Source organism: Elgaria multicarinata, chromosome 7, assembly GCF_023053635.1.
Source record: "Elgaria multicarinata webbii isolate HBS135686 ecotype San Diego chromosome 7, rElgMul1.1.pri, whole genome shotgun sequence".
NCBI classification, from domain to species: Eukaryota; Metazoa; Chordata; class Lepidosauria; order Squamata; family Anguidae; genus Elgaria; species Elgaria multicarinata.
In genome coordinates, this window is record NC_086177.1 from 61803051 (window position 1) to 61829664 (window position 26614).

Genomic DNA, 26614 nt, shown 5'->3' on the forward strand with positions numbered 1-26614 from the left:
TAGGCTAACCACTTTAATTTTATCATATTCGAATTCTCGGAGCCTTGGTGTGTCTCTTGGATCATTATAATATCTGATCCCTCTTTATTAAGCATTTGTTCAGTTTTTGCCATATTGAGTTTCAAACGGCGATGAAGCAGCCAGGCCAGGGAATGGCTAAACAACCAAGGGATGCTCCGACTCTGGGTTGTATAGTATGACATCCAGACCTGAAACTCTAGCTTGACTCTCCCCTGACAAACCAAAGTTGGAACCCAGGGTTTTAAGTCCCATAAAATGAACTGGATGGACGTTGCTGTCTGTCACTCTGACAATCCAACTATTTTTACAGTTTTACTGCTGTTAGAGCTGGGGAATAATAACCAGTGCTTTCCTCAAATAAAGAAAAGCTCTTAAGAGGGAAAATTCTTCTAAGTTCTTTCAGTGTTAAGTCAGAGAAGTGCATTCAAATATTTTTAGTTGCTTCCAAATCCTTACATGGTGACATGTGATAAGTGAAATTCATTTAATCCTCCCCAAGCCCTCTCTGTAAAGCAATGCAAATAAAACTGAAACTCATATCTGCATACCGACCTGGAAAGGTCATTCTTGATATGAAAACAATGGAACTGCTGATATTAGAATGGTTAATCTTGCTTTTTAAAATGTAGGTTTCAGTCAACACACTGACCCCATTTGGGCATTATGGATGAACATGCACTAGCCCTCCCACTCCATCCCAAAGAGGGCTTCAACTCATGTTCATTTGAATGCAAGTAGAAGGCTCTGTGCAATAAGGACCTCCAACCAGGCAGCATCCCTGACAATACAGAGGCTTTGAATCATGTTCAAACATGTGTGCATAAAAACCCCTGAGCAAGAAAGTTGGGAGCATGCACATCCCCCTACATAAGTTGCTGTTTCCTGTCTGGATATAGTAACTAAAACGGGATTTTTTATTTTTAATAAAATTGATACTCCGCTTCTTTTTCACAAATGATCACGGGTCAAGTCACAGCATATGAAAACAGATACAATTTAAACTAGAGACATCAGCCAATTACGCAAAGACCTACCTAAAAAGAAATATATTTTTTTAGAAATTTTAGGATGTTTTTAGGATGTTTTAATCATGTATGTTATGTTTTAAATCAGTTTTTAATGTGTTTTATATTCATTGTTGTTCCCCGCCTTGATCCAAGTGGAGAGGCGGGTAAGAAATATATTATTATTATTATTATTATTATTATTATTATTATTATTCCGTTGGTGCTAAAAGTTACACAGCGTCGGAGCCAGCTAAATTTAGGAGGGATCAGAAATTCACCATCTGAGTTCTGCTGCTGAGACATTTTAACTTCAGTCAGTGTTGACTTCCTCAGAAGGACCTCCCCAGCTGACCTAAAACCCTAAGTTGGTTGAACGAAGAAATCTTTTCCTCAGGTTTCTGGGTCCCTATGATTTGACATGATTTCTAAAACTGTATCAACCACCATTTTTAATGATGTGGGTGTTTTTGTGGTTTTGATAGCCAATATCTTTAAAAAAAAAACACACAGTTCAAAACCTTCTGTTTTATTCCTTAAATGATTTGAACCATGCCTTAGGCCAAGTTTTACACGGCTAATGCATGGTATGAAAGGCAGCATAGTTTTTCACATATATCAGTTGAATTTCCAATAAAATGGACCTGTTCAGGTGACACGCTAACCCTTTTGCAGCAATTGGTTAGTGAGAGTGTTTAAACTTTGGTTATGGAGCCACCATGGTTAGAAATGGGTCACATGACACACTAAGCCGTAATGTTTAGCTCAAAATGCTTAACCACCATGAGCATGTCATCTGAAAAGAGTTGGTATAAGATATGGCATCAGTCTTAGTCATCTTTATTTAGAAATATGAACATTAAAAATGAAAAGAGGTCCTGTTTCCAGACTTAGCATTTAAAAGGTAGTGACAAAAAATATTAGGAATGAAGGAGAAGGGGAAGGAAAAGTCAGGGAGAGGAGATGGGTTTCGGGCTAAACAATATGTGCAAATAGCAGCTTCAGAGGTGGAATTTTCCCTCAGGACCACAGCAAGGGAAAAAAGAGTTATGTTCCCAATAATTATACACACACACCTGATGCTACTCATGTCTTTTAAATTAAAAGATGCTTTTAACTTCAAGACTAGTTTGGTCCTCAAAGAAGCACCAGAAAAACAAAGGAAGAGATTTTGAAGAGGGTTGGACATTCCAACAATAGGGAAGTGTGTGAAGGATATGTTACTACTTAACTGCAAGCCAGTTTTCTAGTGTGCTTAAAGCCCAGTTAGACATTACTTTGAAGACTTATCAGCTGTATCTTTCTTACTCAGAAGTAAGCTCAATGAGGATGATCTGGATTAGGACTGTAGTGTGAGGGATAGGGAACTTTAATCCTTTGCCCTCCACTCTGGCCTCAATTGAGTGATTGAGGCCACTTACAACTCCCATTGCAAAAAGTGATCCATTTGTTTGAACACATCATTTTTAGCAATGAAAGTTACTCCCCATCTGGTTTGGAGACATAGTGGGGGGCAAAGGATTAACACCCCCTGGTCATTCTAGCATCCCAATCTGGCTCTGTTTGCTTTTTATAGAATAAAAAACAAAGAACGTAACAAGCAATTTGTGTCTTAGGCAGGGGAATTATGTGGGAAAGGAATTCTGTATGTTGGGTTATGAACAGCCCGTTTCTATCACTGTTTTGCTACTATATAAATAGTAATGCTGAATCCCATGTTAGTTCGACATTGATGTAATTTGCTTGCTCCTGAGATTAAAATCCCAGTTTGCCAGCCCTAGTTTTGTCACATTCCTTAAGGGAATGAGTGCAAAGTGCTGTATATGTGTAAAAGGTTGAGCAGCTACAGTAGGGATGAGCAAACCTGTTGGTTTTCTTTTCTTTTGCGTTTGAATTTTCTAAATCTCAGGCTGTTTCTCTTCTAAATATTCCCTCCTCTACATCCCACCAACGCAAGACATACGCAATGGTGGGGCATGGGAGAGGGCTTTTCTCTGTTGTGGCACCCCGACTGTGGAATGCCCCCCCCCCTTGGAGGACTGACTGGCGCCAACGCTGACTTTATTCCGGCGCCAAGTAAAAACATGGCTTTTTAACAAAGCCTTTAATGGTTAAATTCCCCAAGCTCGCACACTGTTTTAACTGTTTTAATTGTTTTTACTGCTTTTAAATTCTATACTGGTTTTAGCTTGATTAATGGTTTAATTTGTTTTTAGCTGTGTATATTTTTTTGTTTTATATTGTATAATTTTATCTTTATGCCATCCTGAGGTCCTAATGATATAGGGTGGGATACAAATGTTTTAATAAATAAATATGAAGTACTTTGCAAATTTTGGTAAATTCTCATCAGAAATTAACTGAAACAAAATTCTCACCCATCTGTTCCAGCCAAATTCAATGTATACAGCTATTTCCATATTGAACCTGCCTGCCATAATAAGGATGTCAGGAAAAAAGGTGGCAACTCTAATTAAGCACTAACATGGTTAAATACACAGAGATTCAAATCTCGACTTTTAAAAGCAAAGCACCCAAAGCTCTGGGCTTTGGGTGCTTTCAGTTTCTCCCACGTTCAACTTTTTTAACCTTGAGTTCTTTTTGTCCTGAATATGAGAAACTTTGAAAATTTTGGTAAATTCTTATCAAAACCAAATTGAAATGACACTCACACATTCCTAAACTGGAGTACTTCCATTTTTCGACCAAGCTTCCTGACGATCTTTAAGAGACCTTTCTCCAAGTTCATACCTGTGCAGTGCTGAGAAAAGGCATGAATTAGGTTTAACTATGTTATGACAGAACTCTTTGTCATGTAACGGCAGAATAGACTTTGACATGGAACAAAGAAAATGCATTTCTTACCCAATACAAAGAGATCTGCCCTGGAACAGAAACCTCCGTTTGGCCATAACCACAACTTTGGAACCTGCTAGGACTTGAAAACAATGATTTACTGTTGGATATACAGATCTTTGCACTGAAGGCAGGGAGTGGCACAAATCAACACTGACGTACCCTAGCTTAACACATATACTGTGTTAATACTTCCTTAACACATTATTGTCCTATGTTCAGAGTCATATATGGGTATGTGTCTTCCCAAGTTAAAACTCTGCATGTAATGCTTATTTCCCAACAACTAGAAAATATTGAAGAAGCAGGTATAAGGTCTACCTTTTCAGTTGGACGTTCTCTTTCCCCTGGCATATTTTGACATGTCATAAAAACATGCCGGGTGGAGGAGAACTTCCATGTAAAAAGAAAAGTCAACAGAACAAGTGAAAAGACAAGAGAATTAGCAAACTGAACAAATGAAAGCTCATTAACTAAAATCATTTAACCATACAAACATAAGTATTCTTCTGTCCTGTTTGTAAATTCAAATCATACTTAGCTGAACTGCTGGCGACATTGGCTCAGCACAAGGGCTGCCCCAGTACACAGGCCACAAGATTTTTGGTTCAAGTGCTGGCTAGCGCTCTGGGGAATCATGGGAGCTGTTGGCCAACACATCTGGAAAGCACCAGGTTGGGGAAGGCTGCAGTAGAGTCACAAACTGAGTAGAAAATGTCCATTTAGTTGCAGGAGGAAAGCCAGACTACGTACCTAGAGTCTTCTTGGAAAGTCCCCATTTAAGCTCTTAGCACTCTGCCATGACCTCCCGAGCCCCCATATGGGGATAATAAAACTGGCCTCCTTTATCTTGTTGCCCTGTGTGAATTGTGGAAGTGAATTGTAGAACCATAGGATTGCTTGGCCTGATTATATATTTCAAAGGTACCCAAAGCCTTCCTAAACATTTCTTCTATCTGTCTTGAAGCAGCATGATGTGTAATATCTTCATTCATTCATTCATTTGCAACATTATATTCTACCTTTCCTCCAAATAGCCCGAGATATCCTCCTCCTCCACTCCATTTTATCCTCACAACTCTCGGAGGTAGGCTTGGTTGAAAGCCAGTGACTGGCCCAAAGCCACCCGATGAGCAGAGTGGGGACTAGAATCCGGGTCTCCCCAGTCCTGGGCAGGATCTACACTACTGCTTTAAAATGGTTTATAACAGTAGTGACAACTGTTGGGGCCCAGGACACACTCCATATACTGTAATGTCCCTCAGGCATGGACAATATAGGGGTGAACTTACCTAGGCTGACCATATGAAAAGGAGGACAGAACTCCTGTATCTTTAACAGTTCTGATGAGGGAATTTCAGCAGGTGTCATTTGTATACATGCAGCACCTGGTGAAATTCCCTCTTCTTGCAATACTTCAAGCTGCAGGAGCCCTGCCCTCTTTTGTATCTAGTCAGTCTAGTATAACTCCTGCAGCTTTAAATGTTGTGATGAAGAGGGGATTTCCCCAGGTGCTGCATGCATACAAATGACAGCTGCTGAAATTCCCTCTTTATCACAACTATTAAAGATACAGGAGCCCTGTCCTCCTTTTCATATGGTCACGGTAACTTACCTGCTCAACTTGCAGCTCACCGTGGGCCTTGACTGCCAAGCAATGACTCTGAAGCTTCTTCCACAACAGTTTCCTTTATTGTTAAAACACTTGTCTGAAGCCATACATCAGACTGCCTGCTCCAAGGCCCACACAAAGGAAAGCATAAAACAGATGTCCCGCCCAGGCTTCCAGAGAGGACCTGAGACTAACAGCTGCAGACCTCTTAAAGATACATACATATACGCATATCACATACACAGTTTTCAAACCATTTTCGAAGTGTCATATCCTGTCATATCCTCCAACCATTACACCACACTGGCTGTCCTAGTACTACAACTTACCTCATGTACTGATATTTTCTCTTGCCCCACTCCACCTAATTGGTTTCTGCTGGCAGGGGCAGTGAAACACTCAAATGACATCAGGAATCAAAGTAAGTTGTACTATTCTTTACAGAGAGATGAGGATGGAACTCAACACAGAGCTGCCATTTTGGCAGCCATCCTTTGTTTATTATTGAACCCTGTTTATTAATAAATAAACAATAATAAACCCTTTGTTTATAATTGAACCCTGTGTTCAAGCAAAGGCAGGCTCTCCAGAGAAGATGTGTGCATAGTGATAAGCCACTTGGGTATTTTGCCTTATGACACTTTCCAGTGTTAAAATCTAACACCGATTTGGATTTAAATCAGCCAAACGTTAATCTTAACAGTTCGTTTTCAATATTATTGGGTGAAAGAATGGAAGAAATGCATTTACTGAATTTCACTGCCACTAAAATGATGCACAGTAAGGCAACTACCTTACTTGTTTTGGTGATTTGGGTGCTTAAAAATAGATATAATATATATGTTCTGTTTGTTTTTGCAGAGCTGTGTAATCTTTGGGAATGGACTCAATGTAGAGGTAGGTGGCTATGTACAATGAATATGATATGACTGTGAAATTGCAATAAAGTAATAGGCGTTGTTGACTGTAGTGCAGACTTCCCCAAGTTGGTACCCTCCAGATTGTTGAACTACAACTCCCAGCATCCCCCAGCCAGCCATTCTGGGATTGGTAGTCCAACAATTTGGAGGGTACAAACTTGTGGAAGGCTGCTGTAGTATACGAAAGGCATGGAGGATGTCTGGACAGTTTAGATTAATGGACTGTGGTAGAAAAGCAAGACTAGCAAGATTCCTGGCAGTATTCTATATACTGACAACACATGTGAAGCCCTTTAAGCACTTAGGGAAAGTATAAACTATTATTATAGTTCATTTATTACCATCCATGTGCCAAAATTCCAGGTGTTGTAAACAGAAAATATTACAATTATAGTCCACAAACTAAAATAATAATATTACATTCCTCTTGGCAAAGAAGGGGGACATAATAACGTAGCACCAAGGACTCCTGCTTCCTCTGGGTTCTTATGTGTTCTCCCAGATCAAAGGCCCATACTGGATGTAATTTAGTTAAACCCCTGTAGCATACATTTTCTTACTGTTGTAATATGTCTGGCATCTCTGGATTTGTGTTTATAAACTACATTATTTAAATTGTTTCTCCCTCTGTTGAGCTTTAGTGAAAATGAAAGTAAATAAACTGAGTAGGTTTGCTTAGAAGTAAGTCACACTGAATTCAATGAGACTAAGCTCTTAGTAAGCAAGCATGGGATTGCAGCCATAAGCACATTTACTAGTGAGTAAGCCCCGTTAGACATAGGACTCATCTACACCTGCAGGCATTTTGGCATGGAGGAGGGATGCTTCCAAATGTTCCCCGCTTCTGCGATCGGCAGTCATGGGGCACATGGAATTATTATTATTATTATTATTATTATTATTATTATTATTATTATTATTTATTTATTTATTTATATAGCACCATCAATGTACATGGTGCTGTACAGAGTAAAACAGTAAATAGCAAGACCCTGCCGCATAGGCTTACAATCTAATAAAATCATAGTAAAACAATAAGGAGGGGAAGAGAATGCAAACAGGTACAGGGTAGGGTAAGGAGGCACAGGGTAGGGTAAAACTAACAGTAGAAAGTAACAGTAGAAGTCTGCACAACATCAAGTGTTAAAAGCTTTAGGAAAAAGAAAAGTTTTTAGTTGAGCTTTAAAAGCTGCGGTTGAACTTGTAGTTCTCAAATGTTCTGATGTGTACACATCAAATGATGTGTACCGCAATTTCAGGAGTGCCATTGGGGAGCACGTGTGCCCCATTATACTGCTTGCACATGTGGATCAGCAGAAGTGAGCAGATGACCTGGATATGGGGCAGAGTTGTTGTTTTTAATGGCTCATCATGCATTTGTAGGAGCGCAGACGCGCAGCAACACATGGAGGAATAGGAACTCTATCAAATATATGCTCCTGCGCAGAGATATGTTTGTATTCAAAACACACTCATATACACTCAGTGGGAAAACACGCCAATACCCTTCCAAACCATGTGGCAATGGCCAGACAGGTCCACTCCCACACACCTCCAATACCCATGCACACGCCCCTCACAGCTGATTGGCTGTTCTCTGAGCCTGGAACTCGCAGCAAACAGCAACGGCCTTGCAAAAGGCAGGCGTACCGCAAATGTTCTTTGGAAGGGAAGAGAGAGAGGCGGAAAAACTGCGACAAAAGCAATCAGGGATATTCCAGGGAAACTGAGAGGTGGAGCTGAGATCACTGCAGCAGCAGGTGAATGTCATGTGCCCCATTAGTGATGACTGTGATACAATCCTGCAATAAACGGCTGGTATTGGAATTGAAATTTGGTTTCTTGACAGATTCTCAGTGGAAGAAATGACCAGCTATTCAAGAACAACCTAATTAGACAAAAGCGAGAATGGGTTGTCCCACCTGTATCCGTCTGGGAAGAGCGTGACAATTCCAACAGAAATCCAATTGCTAGGGTAAGTGAAAGCCAAACAAAATAAAGTCTGACAGATATGGGGCTTCAGTTTGTTGGTTTGGTACAGAAACCTACCACACCACCCATTTGGGTAGCTTTAAGGGACGGTTAGATAAATTCCTGGAGAAGAAGGCAATCAGTGGCTACTAGTCCTAAAAGCTACGTGCTATCTCCAGTTAGCAGAGGCAGGTGTACACTAGTTGCTGGGGAACTTGGGTAGCAGGGTGTCGTTGCACTCATGTCCTGCTTGTGGTTCCCTAGTCAACAGCTGGTTGGCCACTGTGTGAACAGAATGGTAGACAAGGTGGAACCTTGGTCTGATCCAGCATGGCTCTTCTTATGTCTCTCTGTTTGATATTGTCATGTAGCATATCTTAGGCTTTTAAATGAAATAAGAATTAAATTGGGATGATGCTTGTTACTCAACCTGACTATTGTAACGCATTGATTGCGGATTAAAATGGTGCTTTTTTAATCGAGCTGTATTCAGAACTCCAGTGGTGATGCTAGGGACCACTTCCTGCACAACCCCCTTGTGCTTACTTTTAACCCTTTTCCTGCCCCTCCTTTCCAGTATGCAGCCCTACCTGTGACCTCCATTCCTTCAAGTCTCCCATCCCAAGGTCTCCTGCTCTCTTTATGGACGCCATGCGTTCTCTCTTGGTGTCCTTTATGTGTGGAGCTTTTTCTAAGAATTCCCACATATAGCACCTCTGTCTTTTCCTTCATGCCCCTGCTCAGCATCCAGCTTCTTCGGGACGCTAACTCCTTTGTCCTTATTGTTAAGAAAACAATGCCTAGATATGTATAATTGCATGTGCTCACTTTCCTCCCTTGTGGCCTTTTGCCTCTCCAATTTTCCTCTTCTCTCTCCTTTGTTGGTTATGCTTGCTGTCTCTCCTCTCCCTGATAAAAGTAAGGATCAGTCGAAACAGCTTTGAGTTATCTCCATATAAATGACTTCAGAGTCAGCAGTACAGTCACTGTTAGCAAGATCCGCAACCCACAGTTCGAGCAGAATGCTTAAGTTCACTACAAAATGCTGCTACGGCTGAGTTCCTGTGGATGTTCTGGAAGGGATTCCCATGGAGCGCCCTCCTTTTATTAAGATCAGCAGGAGAGGTTGTTTTGAAGACATCCTCCCTTGCAGAGCCCTGTTTGTCAGGCATGTGGGAAAGGGCTTTCTCCTGTGTTGCTCCTAAACTCTAGAACACACTCCCTGTAGAGTTACGACTAATCCTCACTCTCTATTTTACTATGTTTTTATTTGATTATGGTTCTTATGTTTCGAACATTTTGTAAACTGCCTTGGTTGGTGACAGAAAGGCGGTATAGAACTTTATAATAATAATAATGCATTATTATTATTATTATTATTATTATTATTATTGAGTTCTACAGGGACCCTTTCCTGCACAAGCAGCTGCACTTGTGGGAGGATTAAGCATGCCTTTACTCAGCTAATCAAACTTTACTTAATTTTGTTTTAAACTTATGCAAAAGTTTACAACCTTGTGAAGTGTTTAATAATGTGAGATAGATTGTGGTCAAAATATTCTGCTTTAGAACGTAGCATCTTAATTAAGTAGGAATGCTGAAAGTATTCTCAAATTCATGTTGTTTTTTGTCCATAAAGCATCTTTGTATTTGTTAGCAGAACTCAGGCTGCAGGTCACTGAACCTGAAGCTAAAGGGTTAATGTACACCTACAGGGTGGGAAGGGATTGCTACAATGCTTATTTTGCTACTTCCTGTCTCCTCCCTCCTACTTCCTATTCTTCTTCTTGCTGTTTTACCCACCTGCATGGTGTGCTGACTACGATGGGGGAACCAAGCCATCCCATTGTAGGACAGAAGTCAAATGTTGCTGAGAAAAGTTTTCTTTCAAATCACCAGTGGAGTGTTTCTATTGCCTGTACGCGTGGCTACTCACAGGGAGCTGATTCAGACGACAACAGTATTATTTTTCAGAGATGTTAAATTTCCCAAAATGTTGATCTTATCTCCCTCATGTTCCTTACAGATATATTCTGACCGTGTTGAAAAAGGATTAAAAATTACTTACATCATTTCTGGCCCAGGAGTCACAGAACCACCATATCACTTGTTTGTGATTAATGGAAAAACTGGGGAATTGAACATCACTGGAATTGTTGATCGGGAGAAAACACCATTTTTTAAAGTAAGTGAATCAATTGGACTTCAGCACTCAGATGCATGTCAGTTGCCATCCCTTGGCTTTTACTATATTTATTTTCATTTTCTTTTCCAATGTTTGGAACTGAATGAGTAGTATAATCCAGTGACATGGCTATTTTTACTTGCCTCTTGCTTACTTATCTATTATTATTATTCCAGCTGAAAGGCCTTGCAATGAGTCAGGATGGTACTCAAGTGGAAAATGCATTGGACCTGAGAGTTAATGTTCTGGACGTAAATGATAACAGTCCAGTGTTTTCACAGGAAGTTTTTGTTGGTTCTGTCGAAGAAATGTGTGAATTAGGTAAGTCTAGATTTTTTAAAAAAAAAACAACCTTTCATTTTTACAATAGCAATTCATATTGGTTTCTGTCTATAGTTCTTTTGGATTCAATTGTGCTTTTCCTAACTACCCCATCTCCTGGGCCTGCATATAATCTTAATTACTGTTGAAATCCTGCACTTAGGTGCGCATGTGTCCATTTCACTGATTTCAAAGAGATTTCTCACACATGTACAGGACCATAGCATTGCAGGGGTGGGGGGATATCAGACCTGGGGGCAAAATCTGGCCTTCCTGGGGTTCTAATATGGCCCTCAGGTGTTTCACAGATGGCCACACACCCTTCCCAGGCCCTGCCCCCTTTCCTCCAACGAGTGATTGTTTGGTGATTTTTCCAACATTTGTGCAGTTTTTCCCCATTCTAAAAGCTTAAAATGCCTCTCTTAAAAACTTAGTTACTGGCAGTAGGGGCTTTAAACTACAGCATGCCGGTATTTTTTTGTATTTTGTTGCCCTGCCCCTTTGCCTTCAGTGTTAGGGTGACCATATGAAAAGGAGGACAGGGCTCCTGGACCTTTAACAGTTGCATAGAAAAGGGAATTTCAGCAGGTGTCATTTGTATATATGGAGAACCTGCTGAAATTCCCTCTTCATCACAACAGTTAAAGCTGCAGGAGCCATACTAGAGTGCCCAGATTTAAAAGAGAGCAGGGCACCTGCAGCTTTAACTGGTGTGATGAAGAAGAACTTTCACCAGGTTCTCTGTATATACAAATGACACCTGCAGAAATTCCCTTTTCCATACAACTGGTAAAGATACAGGAGCCCTTTATGCCTTTTCATATGGTCACCCTATTCGGTCTGCCCCCCACCCCTGCCCAAGAGCTCCTCCAAAATTGAATTTAGTCCTCTGTCTGAAAGAGGTTTCCCACCCCTATAGTATTGCAATAGATTAGTACCATCACACACTTTATTTTGGGTTGATCAGGGGGAAGCTCTAGAAAATGTAGTAGAGAGTAATGCTGCACTGAATACAAGATCCATTACAAAAAGCAAAATTTGTCTTCTCTTATGCAATACTTTCTAGGCCACTGTGGCGGCGAGGGTGTTTGACTTTAACTGGGTGTGCATTTACTGCTGCGGGCTAGGGGTGGGATGGGATCCCATTTTTAATGCTCCCCTGCACAAAAGAGCATCCTGCAGCTAGAACCATAATGCAATAGGGGTAGGATTGGGTTAAAAGATTTCTCTAGAAATAGACACCGTTATATAATAATATATACTATTATTATAATAATACATTATAATAATATATACTATGTTAAACTACATAATATATATTATTATATTCCCTCCCTATTAGCATAGCATTTATTTTAAAACTGCAATATGATTTCTAGCGCATTCTTCATAGCCTAGTCCAACAGACATATAAAATCTTACATTAAAAAGTCTTATATCATAAAATAAGAAAGCTCTAGGATTTAGATGTCTTAGTCTAATGTATGCTGTTTGACTAAATGTTCATACGTGGAACTAAATCCTTGAGCATAAAGGATAAAATTTATCCTTTATCCAAATAAAACTTATCCTTTATCCATATAAAATTTAGAAGAGCAACATTTGGACACCTTCAGTTCAGTCTAATTTGTTCAGCAGCACTCTATAACAGTGTGTTTTGTTCAATTTAAATTCTAAGGTACTCTGGTGATGAAGATAAGCGCAACTGATGCAGATGAGCCAAACAACCTCAACTCCAAAATTGCTTACAGGATTGTTTCTCAAGGCCCGAGCCAGGCAAATTCCGTATTTCAAATTGATCGATCAACAGGCGAAGTTCGGACTTCAACATTGCAACTCGACAGGGAGGTAATTTTCCCCCTGCCTTGGTCTTCTTTTAATGCCTATCCACCTTTCTCATTTACAGGATAGAAGTATGATAGGCACTTTTTAAATATATGTATGTATGTATATCTCTACAAAACGTTGGTTAGGATCCAGATTGGTCATTCCATGAATTGAGGCGCTGGAATCCAGCTGAAGCTCCTCGCTGGATCACCCTGCAGGTGAACTCTGCCAGTTCACTCTTCTCCCTTCAGCCCTCTGTGTTGCCACTGATGGTGCTCCAGAAGGTGCCCCATCCCTCCAGGGCAGCTTTAGAGGAGGTACGGAGGGCGGCAGGAGGAAGGAGAAACTTTGGAGCTCATCTCCCCATCCCTTTCATCTGCTAAGCACTTCTGTGGAGTCATCACAGAGAATCTAAGACCATAATCTTGACTGTGATTGATATTTTTAAAGAAATATTATATATTGCCTTTCCCCTATTAAAACACTCATGGTGGCTTACAAAAACAACTAAAGACAGTATCAGAAATCTCTAATAACAAAAGGGAAGACAAAAAATTAAAAGTAATCACAGTACATGTAAAACAGGTGTAAGGATGGCAAAGCATTTATGGCAGTAAAACAAGCACTGTTAAAACCTGTAATAGACTTGCCTGATGTCTAAAGATGTCTCGTTTGACAGTTGGTAGGTCGCAGCTGGGAGCACAAAATATCAATCCTTCAGCATCTGCACTGGCTCCCAGTTGACCTCTGAGCTCTGCTTAATTCAGGGGTGGGGAACCTCTTCCTTCCCGAGGGCTGGATTCAGTTTCGCATTCTAGTGGGTGGCACCAAAGTCATCTTGAGTCCCAGTATAGGGGAAAAGGTGGGATACAAATAATAATAATAATAATAATAATAATAATAATAATAATAATAATAATAATAATAATACCCAACCCATGGCTTTATTAATGTGCTGGTTTTAATCTATGAAGCCTCAATTGACTTGGGCCCTGCCTACCTCAGAGACCTCTGCCCTATTGTTATCTGGGAGACCAGTCAAGCATTCTCATTTCAACTGTGTGTCATGACAAGGGTGCTCGCAAGGACATTCTGAGTGGATTTACACATAACTTTGGAAGTCACTTCCATTTGGTTACCGATAGAGAATTCAGCATGAGCATTTTCCAGAAACATAAAAAAAAACCTTGCTTGAGCTGGCTAGTCAGTATTAAGGTAACATGAGGTCACTGTAACTTTACATGATAGACAGCATAGTTGGAGGGAGGTGACTAGGTTATTTGTCAGTGTCGTAACCCTGCTGCTATGTTCTAAGCCAAATTGTGGTAGTGAATCCTCTTGACTTGAGAGTCAGGGAGTTGAACCTCAGTCCCACGGGCGAAACCCGGTCCTCCTAGGTTCTTAGTCTGGGGCTCCAGGATTCCACAGATGGCCATGAACCCTTTTCCCCCAACAACCAATCATTTGGTGGCTTCCCAACTTTTGGACACTTCCCCCCCACCCCGCCCCATTCCGAAAGGTTGAAATGGCTCTCCTAAGTTTAATTACAGGCAGTAAGAATTTTGAGGTAAAATACGTTGCTGTTTTTCATACTCTACTATTCTATAATTCTGTGAAATGGAATTTGGCCTTCAGGCTAAAAGAGGTTCAACAACCCTGCCTTAGAGGGTAGAAGTGGAGCCATCTCTTTGTCTTGTGGGGGCACAACTTCCTGTACTGTGATAGGCCTGCACTGGCCTGTTGTTTCCCAGCTTCTCTGCCTACAGTAGCTTCTCTCAGGACCCAGGCAGCAAAGTTTGTTACCCATGTATGTGTAAGAAGGAGGCAGAATTAAGTACTTTCTGAAATCGACACCACCTCTGACTTTAAGGTTCCCAGGTTTGGAGCAATATTGCCTTTTGGCTGCCTATGATGGTGTGAAGGCTGTAATTTAATTTTGTTTTTGTATTCCCTTACGTTCACTTACACATAACTGTTTGGATATCATGCAGATGTGGAGTAGCTACACCTTAGTTGTGGAAGCAAAAGACAGAGATGGCGGGTTAGGTGGGATGGCTCATCAGACAACTCTTCAGATCACAGTGTTGGATGTCAATGACAATATCCCTGTTCTTGAAAAAACCATGGTAAGTTATTTGTCTGGGAGACAGGCATGTTTTTGCCTGCACATTACAGTTTACGCCTTGGTTAAAATGAAGGAGGGGTTTTGGGGTTGGGTGCCATCAGTAAGCTGATGATACTCAGCTCTACTTCTTGTCGGAGTCAGCTGGGGGCGGTGAAAGTGCTAGACCAGTGCCTGGAGACTGTAATGGGCTGGATGAGGGCCAATAAACTGAAGCTGAATCCTGATAAGACGGAAGCTCTGTGGATTGGTGGTTCCCGAGTCCAGGAACTGGGTAAGCTACCAGTCCTGGATGGGGTTGCACTCCCTCTGAAGGAACAGGTGTGTAGCTTGGGAGTACTCCTAGATCCATCCTTTTCACTGGAGACCCAGGTGGACTCTGTAGCCCAGAGTACTTTGGGTCAGCTTAAGCTATTCCACTAGCTACAGCCTTTCCTGGACAGGGATAACCTAGCCACAGTAGTGCATGCACTGGTAACTTCCCAATTAGACTAATGCAATGGACTCTACTTGGGGCTGCCCTTAAAGACAATTTGGAAGTTGCAGCTACTGCAAAATGCAGCAGCTAGACTGCTGACGGATACATTCCAAAAAGACCATATAACTCTGGTCTTAAAGGAATTGCACTATACACTTCCAGTCGGAATTCAAGGTGTTGGTTATGACATTTAAGGCCCTAAGCAGCTTGGGACTTCAATACTTGAGGGAGCGCCTCTACCCATAGATGATTGCCCGAGACTTGAGATCAGTTGGAGAAGCCCTCCTCCTCATCCCACCAGTGCATGACATATGCTATGGTGGGACAAGGGAGAGGGAATTCTCTGTTGTGGTGCCCCAGCTGTGGAATGCCCTCCCCTTGGAGGCCCAATGGGCGCTGGCACTGGCTTCATAAGACATGGTTTCTTAACAAATCCTTTGATGGCTAAATTCACCAAGCTCACACATAGTTTTGGTTTTTTCTGCTTTAAATTCTATATTGGTTTTAGCTTGGCTAATGGTTTAATTTGTTTTTAGCTGTGTATATTTATTTTTTTATATTGTTTGTATGGTTTTATATGTATACCACCCTGAGAACTCAGTGATATAGGGTGGGATACAAATGTTTTAATAAATAAATAAATGGCTTGTTTGTTTGCAGTATGAAGGAAGTGTTACAGAAAACACCGCAAATGTGGAAATCCTGCGATTGAAGGTCTTTGACAGAGACGAGGAATTCTCTGATAACTGGCTGGCAAACTACACGATTGTGTCTGGCAACGAGGGAGGCTATTTCCATATAGAAAGGGATTCACACACCAATGAAGGAATTTTGACTGTGGTTAAGGTTAGTGTGGAGAGTTGCAGAGGAGACTCAGTATTTGGTACGCTGGCCCTAAGAAATGCTCCCACATAAAAGAAATGCTACATATGAGAGCATAAAGTTCAGTGAGAGGATGCTGGAAGACATGGGTTCCAGTATGGATAGGCTTCCTGCCTGTAAGTTATCCATTGTGTCCTTCCAAATGGTCTGTTGCACCATTTTGACCACTTCCATGCGTACAAAGCAGAGAGAGAGATCTGCCCTTTTCTCCATCTGCTATGGGATTCGATGGTAGCATGCTTGGCATGTAGAACAGCTGTCCCATACACACAGCAACCACACCGCATATGGATAGGATTGCTTGCCAATGAGTCATGAGCAATTCACTCACGTCAAATACCACCTCTTTGTATATGCAGCTCTGCCCAGCCACTATCAGGGCAGACCTGGCCACAGGTGCCTATATGCAAATCTGGGCCTGGTGGTTGCATTCTCGGCCAGTGGCTAGAGCTAGAAGCTGGAACCTAAAGATCAGCAAGCAAAGGGGCCACCTTGACTAGAGAAGGGCACAAAATCAGTATCCTGTTATCCTGAATCAGGTCAGTCCAAAGGATTCATATTGCTTTCTAGTCATGGAATATGATATTCTATAGCTCTAGTCCCATCTATGCCTGGTTCCTGGCCTAACGGGCTGATTTTACCCTCGAGTTTCTGACGCTCATCGCAACACTGATGGGACTGCTTTATTAAGAGTGGATTCACACATGTGCTTTACCCATCAAATGTCATTGGGTTTTGGAATTGGTATGTGTAGTACTTCCCCATTGAGAATACAGGTGGGTGTGTAAATTATTATTATTATTATTATTATTATTATTATTATTATTATTATTTGCATTTCTATACCGCCCAACAGCCGAAGCTCCCTGGGCAGTTCACAAAAGCTAAAACCATTCAAAATATAAAACAAACAGTATAAAAACATGATATAAAATACACATTAAAAACTGATTAAAAACATACCATACATGATTAAAACATCCTGAAAACATTCTAAAATTTCACTAGATAGGCCTGCCGGAATAGATCAGTCTTTATTGCTTTTTTAAATTCTAAAAGACTGTCAAGTTGACAAATCTCCTCCGGCAGGTCATTCCAAAATCTGGGAGCAGCAGAAGAAAAGGTCCTCTGGGTAACAGTTGTTAATCTAGTTTTTGCTAGCTGAAGTAGATTCTTCCCAGAGGACCTGAGTGTGCGGGGCGGATTGTATGGGAGAAGGCGATCCCGCAGGTAGCCTGGACCCAAACCATGTAGGGCTTTAAAGGTAATAACCAACACTTTGTACTTCGCCCGGAAACTAATCGGCAGCCAGTGAAGAGATTTTAAAATTGGTGTAATGTGGTCACCCCTAGGTGTACCAGTGACCAGCCTGGCTGCCATATTTTGGACTAATTAAATTTTCTGGACTAGGCACAGAGGTAGCCCCATATAGAGCGCATTGCAGAAGTTGAGCCTCGAAGTTACCAGTGCGTGCACTACTGTCTTTAGGTCTTCCAACTCTAGGAAGGGGCGCAGCTGGTGTATCAGTCGAAGCTGATAGTAGGCACTCCTGGCCGTCACTTCTATCTGGGCTGTCATTTGGAGCGACGGATCCAGAAGCATCTCCAAGCTGCGAACACAGTCTTTCAGGGGGAGTGTAACCCCATCCAGAACCAGTTCACACACCTCCAAATCCAGGTTGCGGCCTTTGACAGTGAGCACCTCTGTCTTGTCTGGATTCAGCTTCAGTTTGTTTTTCCTCATCCAGCCCATTACCGCCTCCAAGCATTAATTCAGAGGAGGCACACTATCCTTAACCCAAATGGGTTAATTGGATTTGACATGTCTTTAGGTCCCCTGCTAGAGAAAAAGCCTGCCATGACCTCCATAGATGTGCTAACTTCACCTTCATTGCATAGAGAATAGGCTTGATCACTGCTTACAGTCAGGTGTTTTGCACAGAAAGTTAAATCACCTCCATGTTTTTCATGGATCTTCAATAACATCATTGTGAATAAGAAAGAAACCCCTAAATATTTCTGTACATGTTCTTATTAGAGGCATTTGTGGGCTTTTGCACACTTCCTACTAAAAACGGAGGTGCTTTTGATGACAACGAAAGCAAAAATGAAACAAAATGGCTGCCTTGACTCCGCTCTAGTTGTATTTCTAGAATAACAAATGATGGATTTGTTAAGTGGGGGAAACATGTTGCTTTTTTATCTGTCATATTTCACACCAAATTGATCCTGTTTTAATGGGAAAGTCTTATGCTGAGCATTTTAGTCATTCTTCAATTTGAAATTTACACTGTACATATTCTGAGTTGTGTTTTTTGTTTTTCATTTTCTCTTCAGGAAATTAATTATGAAGAATTGCAAACACTGGACTTGAAGATAGTTGTTTCTAACCAAGCAGCGTATCACAAATCCATTATTAGCCAGGGTTACCAAGCAAAACCAATTCCAATTAAAATTAAGGTGGAAAATGTGATGGAAGGCCCTATATTTAAGCCCAGTACACTGGTGATTAAAGCAACTGAAACAATGAAAGTGAACCAGATTATTGGAAGCTTTCAAGCTTTTGATGAAGACACTCAAAAAATAGCACAACGTGTCAGGTAAGATCGCTGACTTTATCAAGTCACTGTGTAGCAGTCAATAATCTGAATGAAGTTCCATGCGAAGATGAGATGTAATTGGTGTCTCATTTATGCCTTTCATTTTCAATATCTGGATTGCAGTCACATTCTTGGAGAATACTAATAATAATTAATAATAAAAAAATATTTATTTCTTACCCGCCTCTCCCTCTGGATCAAAGTGGGGAACAACATTAAATATAAAAATACTGCAATACCCATAAGATGTAATGATTTATGCATGTAACATAGCTCCACTGTTCCTTTATAGTCACTCCAACCCCTGTACTCTTATCACATGTGCAAATGTATGTCTTTCTTTGGAAATGGATTCATTTGTAAACTTACTTTGCTACATTAATATGTTTTTGAATTGTGTGTTTGTGTGTGTATACTTTAAAAATGTGAGAAATCACCCTGAGATATTGGCAGAAACATGGGAAAACAAATGAAGATGTTTCACTATATATCAAAACAACCAGGCCGGTATGTTGTCTCAACATCAAAGTGCCTTTATACACTGATAGCTGTGAATGTTTAAATGTCTCACCTATGTTTAAAATTTGCACAGGTATGCCAAAGGTCATGATGCTGGAAACTGGTTTATAATAGACTCTAGAACGGCTGAAATCAAACTTATTAAGGTGCCTGACTATGAATCACCATTTGTTGTCAACGGGACTTACACTGCAACAATTGTGGCTATAACTGAGGGTATGTGATGCCTCCCCTTCCCCTTCTTCCTAATGAATTCATCAGCATTTCATTCATGCCAAGCATGCATCTGGAACTGAACAGAGCTAGCCTTGGGAAGTGGGAGTAACATCTGGCTAGTGAGCTAGATGAGCAGGGAACAGTGGTCCACAATTTTTGGCTCTGCTTACTAGCTAGCCATTATTTGTGGTTGCCACTAATTGTCTCCCCCTGCCCAAATCCTCTGGCATACTGACTAGGGATGCTAGGAGTTGTATCTGGAGGGTGCCAGATGGAGGGAGGCTGGTGGAGGGCTTGAGAGAAAGGCAGGGTCTTCTCTCGTTTGAGCTTTGGAATGGAGAAAGTAAGAAAAAGCAGGTATCTCTCCTCCTGCTCTGAAGAGACTGATGTTATTTCTTACCTTCTTTAAGCCGCAACACAAATGAAAGTTCCAGGGACGGTGTCTGTGTGCTGTTGGGTATTCTGCACACCAGAGGGCTTGGATCACCTGCCTCTCTTCAGTGGATACCTAATAAGATGCCCCTTGGTGGCATAAAATAGATGTAATAATAGAGACATCTGATAAAGTCATTGTGTTGAATATGTCAGCATGACCAAACAAATGTGATTGCACACAAATATCCCTACTGACCCTGTGTTCTTGTAACGACAGCCTATGACTTAATTAACCCATGGCTTATTGAGTTAACCCACAAATTGGTTGCCAGATGATCGAGCACATGGTGGGTTGTTTTCTAATTCATGAGTCATTTTGTTCCACCCCCTTTGCTGGCTCCCAGCCTGTATCGCAGGAGTGTTTGCAACACCAAAATGTTTCCTCTGTAGACTGCTGAAGCAACCCATGCACAACTCATGATTCTGAGTTCAGACATAATGACAGCCCACAGTTTGAACAGCATAGAACTCACAACCTGACAACAACTCATGAGGTTTCTTTGTGGATTGTTTGTGGTTAATAAACCACAGCTAACCCATAGTTCCAGATTTGAGCATAACAACAACCCATGATTCAACAAGCCATGAGTTAATTAAGCCATGGTTTGTTGTTACATGAAAAAAAGGGTGAGCTATTAATCCAAGACTACAAGGCAAACCTTACTGACATGTATCTGCTTTTCATGATGCCAGAGCCCCTGTAATTTTGAGTAATTGTTTTACATTGCGCTACCCCAAAGAATTGGGACTATTATAAGAGTGGTTTATGCAAGTTCATATAATTACTAAAAAATATTTTCATGAGTATGGATTGCATTCTGTATTAAGAAGAACCATGCTAGATCAGACCAAGGTCCATCTTGTCCAGCATTCTGTTTACAGTGTCTAACCTGCTGCCTGTAGGATGCTCACGAGTAGGCTCATGTTAATGGCACTAGTCCTGACGGCTACTAGCATCAGTGGCTACTAGTCCTGACAGCTATATGGTACCCCAAGTATCAGAGGCAGTATGCCTATGTACACCAGTTGCTGGGGCACATGGGCAGAAGGGTGGTGTTGAACTTTCATCCTGCTTGTGGGTTACCTGTAAGCAGCTGGTTGGCCACTGTGTGAACGAAATGCTGGAAACAAGGCCCTATGAAGAGAGACTGAAACAACAGGGCATGTTTAGCCTGGAGAAGAGAAGATTGAGGGGAGACATGATAACACTCTTCAAATACTTAAAAGGTTGTCACACAGAGGAGGGCCAGGATCTCTTCTCGATCCTCCCAGAGCGCAGGACACGGAATAACAGGCTCAAATTAAAGGAAGCCAGATTCCACCTGGACATCAGGAAAAACTTCCTGACTGTTAGAGCAGTACAACAATGGAACCAGTTACCTAGGGATGTTGTGGGCTCTCCCACACTAGAGGCATTCAAGGGGCAGCTGGACAACCATCTGTAAGGTATGCTTTAAGGTGGATTTCTGCATTGAGCAGGGGGCTGGTCTCGATGGCCTTATAGGCCCCTTCCAACTCTACTATTCGATGACTAGATGGATCCTTGGTCTGAGCCAGCAAAGCTCTACTTATAACCCCTAGCAAATGGTGTTCATAGGTATACTGCCTCTGATAATGGAGACATCACATAGCCATCAGAACTAGTAGCCATCGATAGCCTTCTCCTCCAGGAATTTGTTTAATCCCCTTTTAAAGCCATCCAAATCAGTGGCAATAATTGCATCTTGTGGTAAACAATTCCATTGTTTAACCATTTGTTGTATGAAGAAGTACTTCCTTTTATCTGTCCTGAATCTTCCACTTCATGGGATGACCCTAGTTTCTGGTATGAGAGAAGGAGAAAAATGTCTCCCTATCCGCTTTCTCCACATTATGCATAAGTTTGTACACTCCTATCCCGTCTTCCCCTTGTTCGCCTTTTTTCTAAGGTGAGCAGTCCCAGCTGTTTTGTAACCTTTCCCAGTTGTGCTTTTGAAGTGCACACCTGTCACAGCCAATGCCAAGTTCATGTTAGAATGTTTTATACATTCAAGGAAGCAAATGAACTTCCAAAAATAAAGATTTGTATTTTTATGCAGTGAAATACTAACATTTGAACGTGTTTGTTTTGCAGACTTCCCTGCTAAAACAGTTACGGGTACGATTAATATTCAAGTAGAGGATTTTAATGATCACTGCCCGACTCTTGTGACTCGAGAGACAACTGTCTGTACTGATGCAAAGTACATTAATATCACTGCTGAGGATCGAGATGCTCATCCAAATGGTGGCCCTTTCACCTTCTCTATCATAGATGAGCCTGAAAGGATGTCAGACAGATGGATAATTGGGCAGCAAGATGGTGAGTAGGGATGAATATGGCCTATTTTATGGGCTCCTGATGTTTCTTCAAATTTATTTCTGATCTTGCACTGCAGAGACAGCTTCAGATCTTACCAGGGAAGTGCTTTGTGAGAAACTTCCCATGGCAAGCTGGAGGTGGGAGGGAGGGAGGGTTCCTACCTGCTTTGAAAGAGGTTCACCTGTGCAGTTGAAAGATGGTAGACTTAAAAGTAAACATAAATAAATATGTGGGAACTGGTGGGATGCTGCACCACCAGGTGCCAATTCCCAAAATATTCCACAGCAATTCCAGGTCTATGCAAGATTGGGTGGGATGCACCGATCTAAAGGGTGGGCACCTCTTTCAGGTCCCACCTGATGACATCCTTGCTGGGCCAGTATGGTGCGAGGAGTTCTGAACAGTCAGGTCAGATTTGTACGAGTCCCAGGATATTTAAGTGTGTCTACCATCCAGACACATTGTGATTAAAGGTGAATTTAGACAGGGACAGAGTAGAGTTAAATAAGGAGTGGAGAAAAAGCTTAGTCAGCTGTACTATTCCCAAATCTTTTGTTGCTGAGTATTTCTTTGTATATTTATCCTGATTGATTGATTGATGGCCGATAAATCAAGACTCAATCCAGACAAGATGGAGGTACTGTTTGTGGGTGATTTGTCTATCTGACTGAGTAGGTGTTCAAGGGGTCTGCACTCCCCCTGAAGCAGAGGTGTTCGACCTCAGGCCCATGCACTCAATCACGTAGAGAGCCATTTCAGCTCTCCAGTGAAGGCTGGTGGCTCCTGTTTCAGTGAAGCAGTGAATCTGCTCTGGGTTTCAGTCAGAACTCTAAAAGAGCTACCCATGGTGCTGAACCCATTTTGGGGGTGGGGTTCAGCACTTTAAGTAGCTCCTTTAGAGTTCTGATTTGTTCTGACTGAAACCCAGAATGGATTCGCCGCCCCACTGACATCGGAGCCACCAGCCTCCCCTGCAGATGGCCATGCTCCTTTCCCCTTGCTTTCTGCTCATTTGCTAGTTTTCCAGCTTCTGCATGTGTCCCCCCCGCCACCATTCTAAAAGGCTGAAATGCCTCTCCTAAGGATAAGCCTTAGGAGCTTTAAACTAAAACATACCCGTATGTTTGGTACCTCTGGCCTGCCCACCAATGGCACAAACCCCCTAAGACCTTCTCCAAAATTAAATTTGGCCCTGAGCCTGAAAAAGGTTTGCCACCTCTGCCCTAAAGGGTCAGTTTCATAGTTTGGGTGTGCTCTTTGGTCCAGCATGGTCAATGAGAGCACAGTTGACCTCTGTCACACAGAGCACCTTTTATCTGATATCCCAGCTACGAACCTGTCAGGATAGTGATAGCCTAGGTATAATTATCCACGCTTGGTAACCTCCACTTTGGAAAACTGCAATGTACTATTTGTGGTGCTGCCTTTGAAAACGGTCCAGAAAGTACGGCAGCAGGATTGTTAACAGGAAAAATGAAAGAGGGGTCACTTCCTTTCGATTTAGGCCTGAGTCAAACGGCATCCATTGAAAAGAATTTCACCCCGCCATTGAGCAGTGGCTGTAAATAATGTGAAGGAGAAATCCTCTGCAGATTTTCTACTATCCTTCTTCTGATTGAAAGCTTAGGATGGTATCCCAAAACCACACCCTCGAGTACAACACGTAGCTGGGAAAGCACTTCACATTCTCTGTAGCAAGTAGACTGAATTTCCTGGACACTTGCGAAATTTCTCTAATGCAAGGTGTTGTACCATTAAAGAGAAACATGTACCATGCTCTAATCATTTTAGTTCTGTAAACCTGTGTATATAGAATATGCAGTTTTCAAAGTGACTTTTGTAAACCGCCCAGAGAGCTTCGGCTATGGGGTGGTATATAAAATAAATAAATAAATAAATAAAAGTGGAACTGCTAGAACTGCATTTGTCTCATAATGTGACTTGGGGAAGAATCCAACAGTGTCTGGCCACCAGCACTATTGATGTTGGGCTAGCAGAAACCAGGAAACATGTCACACTAGCAGGCTGTATTAACGTTGCCCAGATGCTGGCTTCTGCTAGCACAATGTTAATAGTACTAACAGCTGGACACCATTGGATCCTTCCCTTGGTTCTTTAGAACAGGGATGGGGACATGTGGCTCTCCTAGATGTTGCTAGTCTGCCATTCCATCTTCCCTCACCACTGGTTGTTGTCATCCTCCAACATTTGGAGGGCTGCATACTCCCCAGCCCTGCTTTAATAGCCACTTCTATTCCATTGCTTTTACACCAATTTTCCTTTGTTGTTGTTTTTTTCCCTGCGAAGGATTTAGAGCACATATTGTACCACAGGATGTCAAGCCTGGCATATATGAAGTTCCGCTCTTAGTGAAAGATAACCAAGGCCTCAGCTGTCCTGAACCACAAATCCTAACGATGCACATTTGTGACTGCGTGGCTGGTGCCGGTTGCCGAGAGACGAGGGTCGGCTCCTCAGTTATGCTAGGACCCGCAGCAATTGCACTGATAATTCTGGCACTTTTGTTGCTGCTGCGTAAGTAACCAGTGTTATTCCATAAGGACTGAGCACATGCTGTGCACTGCACAAGGCTCTGACACAATAGCTCTTTTCTTCGGGGGCTTGCAGCCTTTCAGTTAGATCCAGATTGAATCAACATCAAGCAAACCCATTGAAAGCAGTGGGACTTGAGTTAATCACTGCTATCTTAAGTCCTGTTGATTTCAGTGCATCTACTCCAGGCATGACTAAGGCCACAGCTAGACCTAAGGTTTATGCTGGGATCATCCAGGGTTCGCCCCTGCCTGAGCACTGGATCCCCTGTGTGTCACCTAGATGAACAGGTTTGACCCCTGGATGATCCAGGGATAAACCTTAGGTCTAGCTATGGCCTAAAACTGGATCCAATCTTTTAAGTTTATTTTGAAAGAGGAAACCATGGGCTTGATCCAACCAAAGTTAAGCACCTTCTGAATTCTCTTTCACTGAAACTGATAGGCTTTAAGAGTACATAACATTCCAGGCTTTTGCATATGATGCAGTAAGAACATAGGAAATACTAGGTTTTACTTTAGTATGTACTTAGAGATTGCGCTACTCATTCTTCTTGTCCCTTGCCAAAGCTTCAATTTTCTAATTCTGCAAAATGCCATCCAGCAGCTTGGCAGTAAAGCCAGGCAAGCAGCCAGGAACTTTCCCAGTCTTGCAGTAGCAGGATAAGGTTGGGATTGTGCACGCTGTGCATGTTAAATATAATAATGATAATCAAAACAGTATCCCAAGAGGAGCTGACTTCTGCAAACTGTATAAACCATGGAGATTATTTTCCTGCGTTTGCTCATAAGAACACAGGAACACAAGAAGAGCCATGCTGGATCAGACCCAAGAATCTATGTAGTCCAGTATTCTGTTCCCATAGTGGGCAACCAGATGCCCCATTAACAAGGCCGGAAGCCAGACATGAGTGCAATAGCACCCTCCTACATGTGTTCCCCAGCAACTGGCATGCATAGGCATCCTGCCTCTGATACTGGAGATCATATGCACCCATCATAACTAGTAACCATTGATAGCCTTACCCTCTCTGAATTTGTCTAATCCCCTTTTAAAGCCACCCAAGGCCTTAGCTAGACGTACCTGTTATTGCGTGGGGGAGGGGTGAAGATCTCGCGAGATTTTTATCATGAGATCTCCCCTCTGTTCACACGCGGCGTGTGACGACCTCAGAGGGAGAGGTGTTACGCCCGCCATTTTTTTAAATTTTTAAAGAAGCAGCAGTGCACGAGCGATAGTGTGCAAAAGGTAGGTGTTTTTTTAAAAAGAATTAACTTATTTTCCCTGCTCACCCCACCCCCAATGGGTGCAATGCTCCTGAGGAGCACTGTGCCCTGTGTGCGGGTCCCATCTCCTCGCAAGGAACCGTGAGGAGCCGCAGCACCCAGCCACATGTTCCGTGGTCTCTGGCTCAGCCTGACACCATGGAAAAACGTGCCTAAAGGGGAGGGCGAGATCCTGGGGCAAGGGAGGGATCATCACTCCCTGATCCCGGGATCCCCTGGGCATCATGTGGACATACAGGGACGATCCCAGGGATCACCCTGGAATAAAGCCCCATCTAGCTATGGCCTAAGTTGGTGACCATTACTACAACCTGGCAGAATTCTACTTCTGTTAAGGGGTGGGCGGGCAAGAAGCTATACTGGGGTAGAAGGCACTATCCTCAGATTGCTGAAAACATGGATCTGCCTCTCAGCTGGAGCCCAGGATTTCACAAACTGCACCTTTGTCCTCATGCTTCCAAGCTTC

General features: G+C 42.1%; 1 protein-coding gene across 1 annotated transcript in view; it reads left to right on the plus strand.

Annotated features, from left to right (window-relative positions):
- DSG2 (desmoglein 2) overlaps positions 1-26614 on the plus strand; it is a 44442-nt gene that overhangs the window by 12240 nt on the left and 5588 nt on the right. Inside the window, exons 2-12 of the mRNA XM_063130670.1 lie at positions 6355-6390; positions 8263-8388; positions 10411-10569; positions 10746-10890; positions 12569-12738; positions 14709-14843; positions 15978-16163; positions 18536-18798; positions 19391-19533; positions 22082-22309; positions 24617-24844. Of these exons, the coding sequence (XP_062986740.1) occupies positions 6355-6390; positions 8263-8388; positions 10411-10569; positions 10746-10890; positions 12569-12738; positions 14709-14843; positions 15978-16163; positions 18536-18798; positions 19391-19533; positions 22082-22309; positions 24617-24844 (1819 nt within the window). The remainder of the gene's footprint in view (positions 1-6354; positions 6391-8262; positions 8389-10410; positions 10570-10745; positions 10891-12568; positions 12739-14708; positions 14844-15977; positions 16164-18535; positions 18799-19390; positions 19534-22081; positions 22310-24616; positions 24845-26614) is intronic.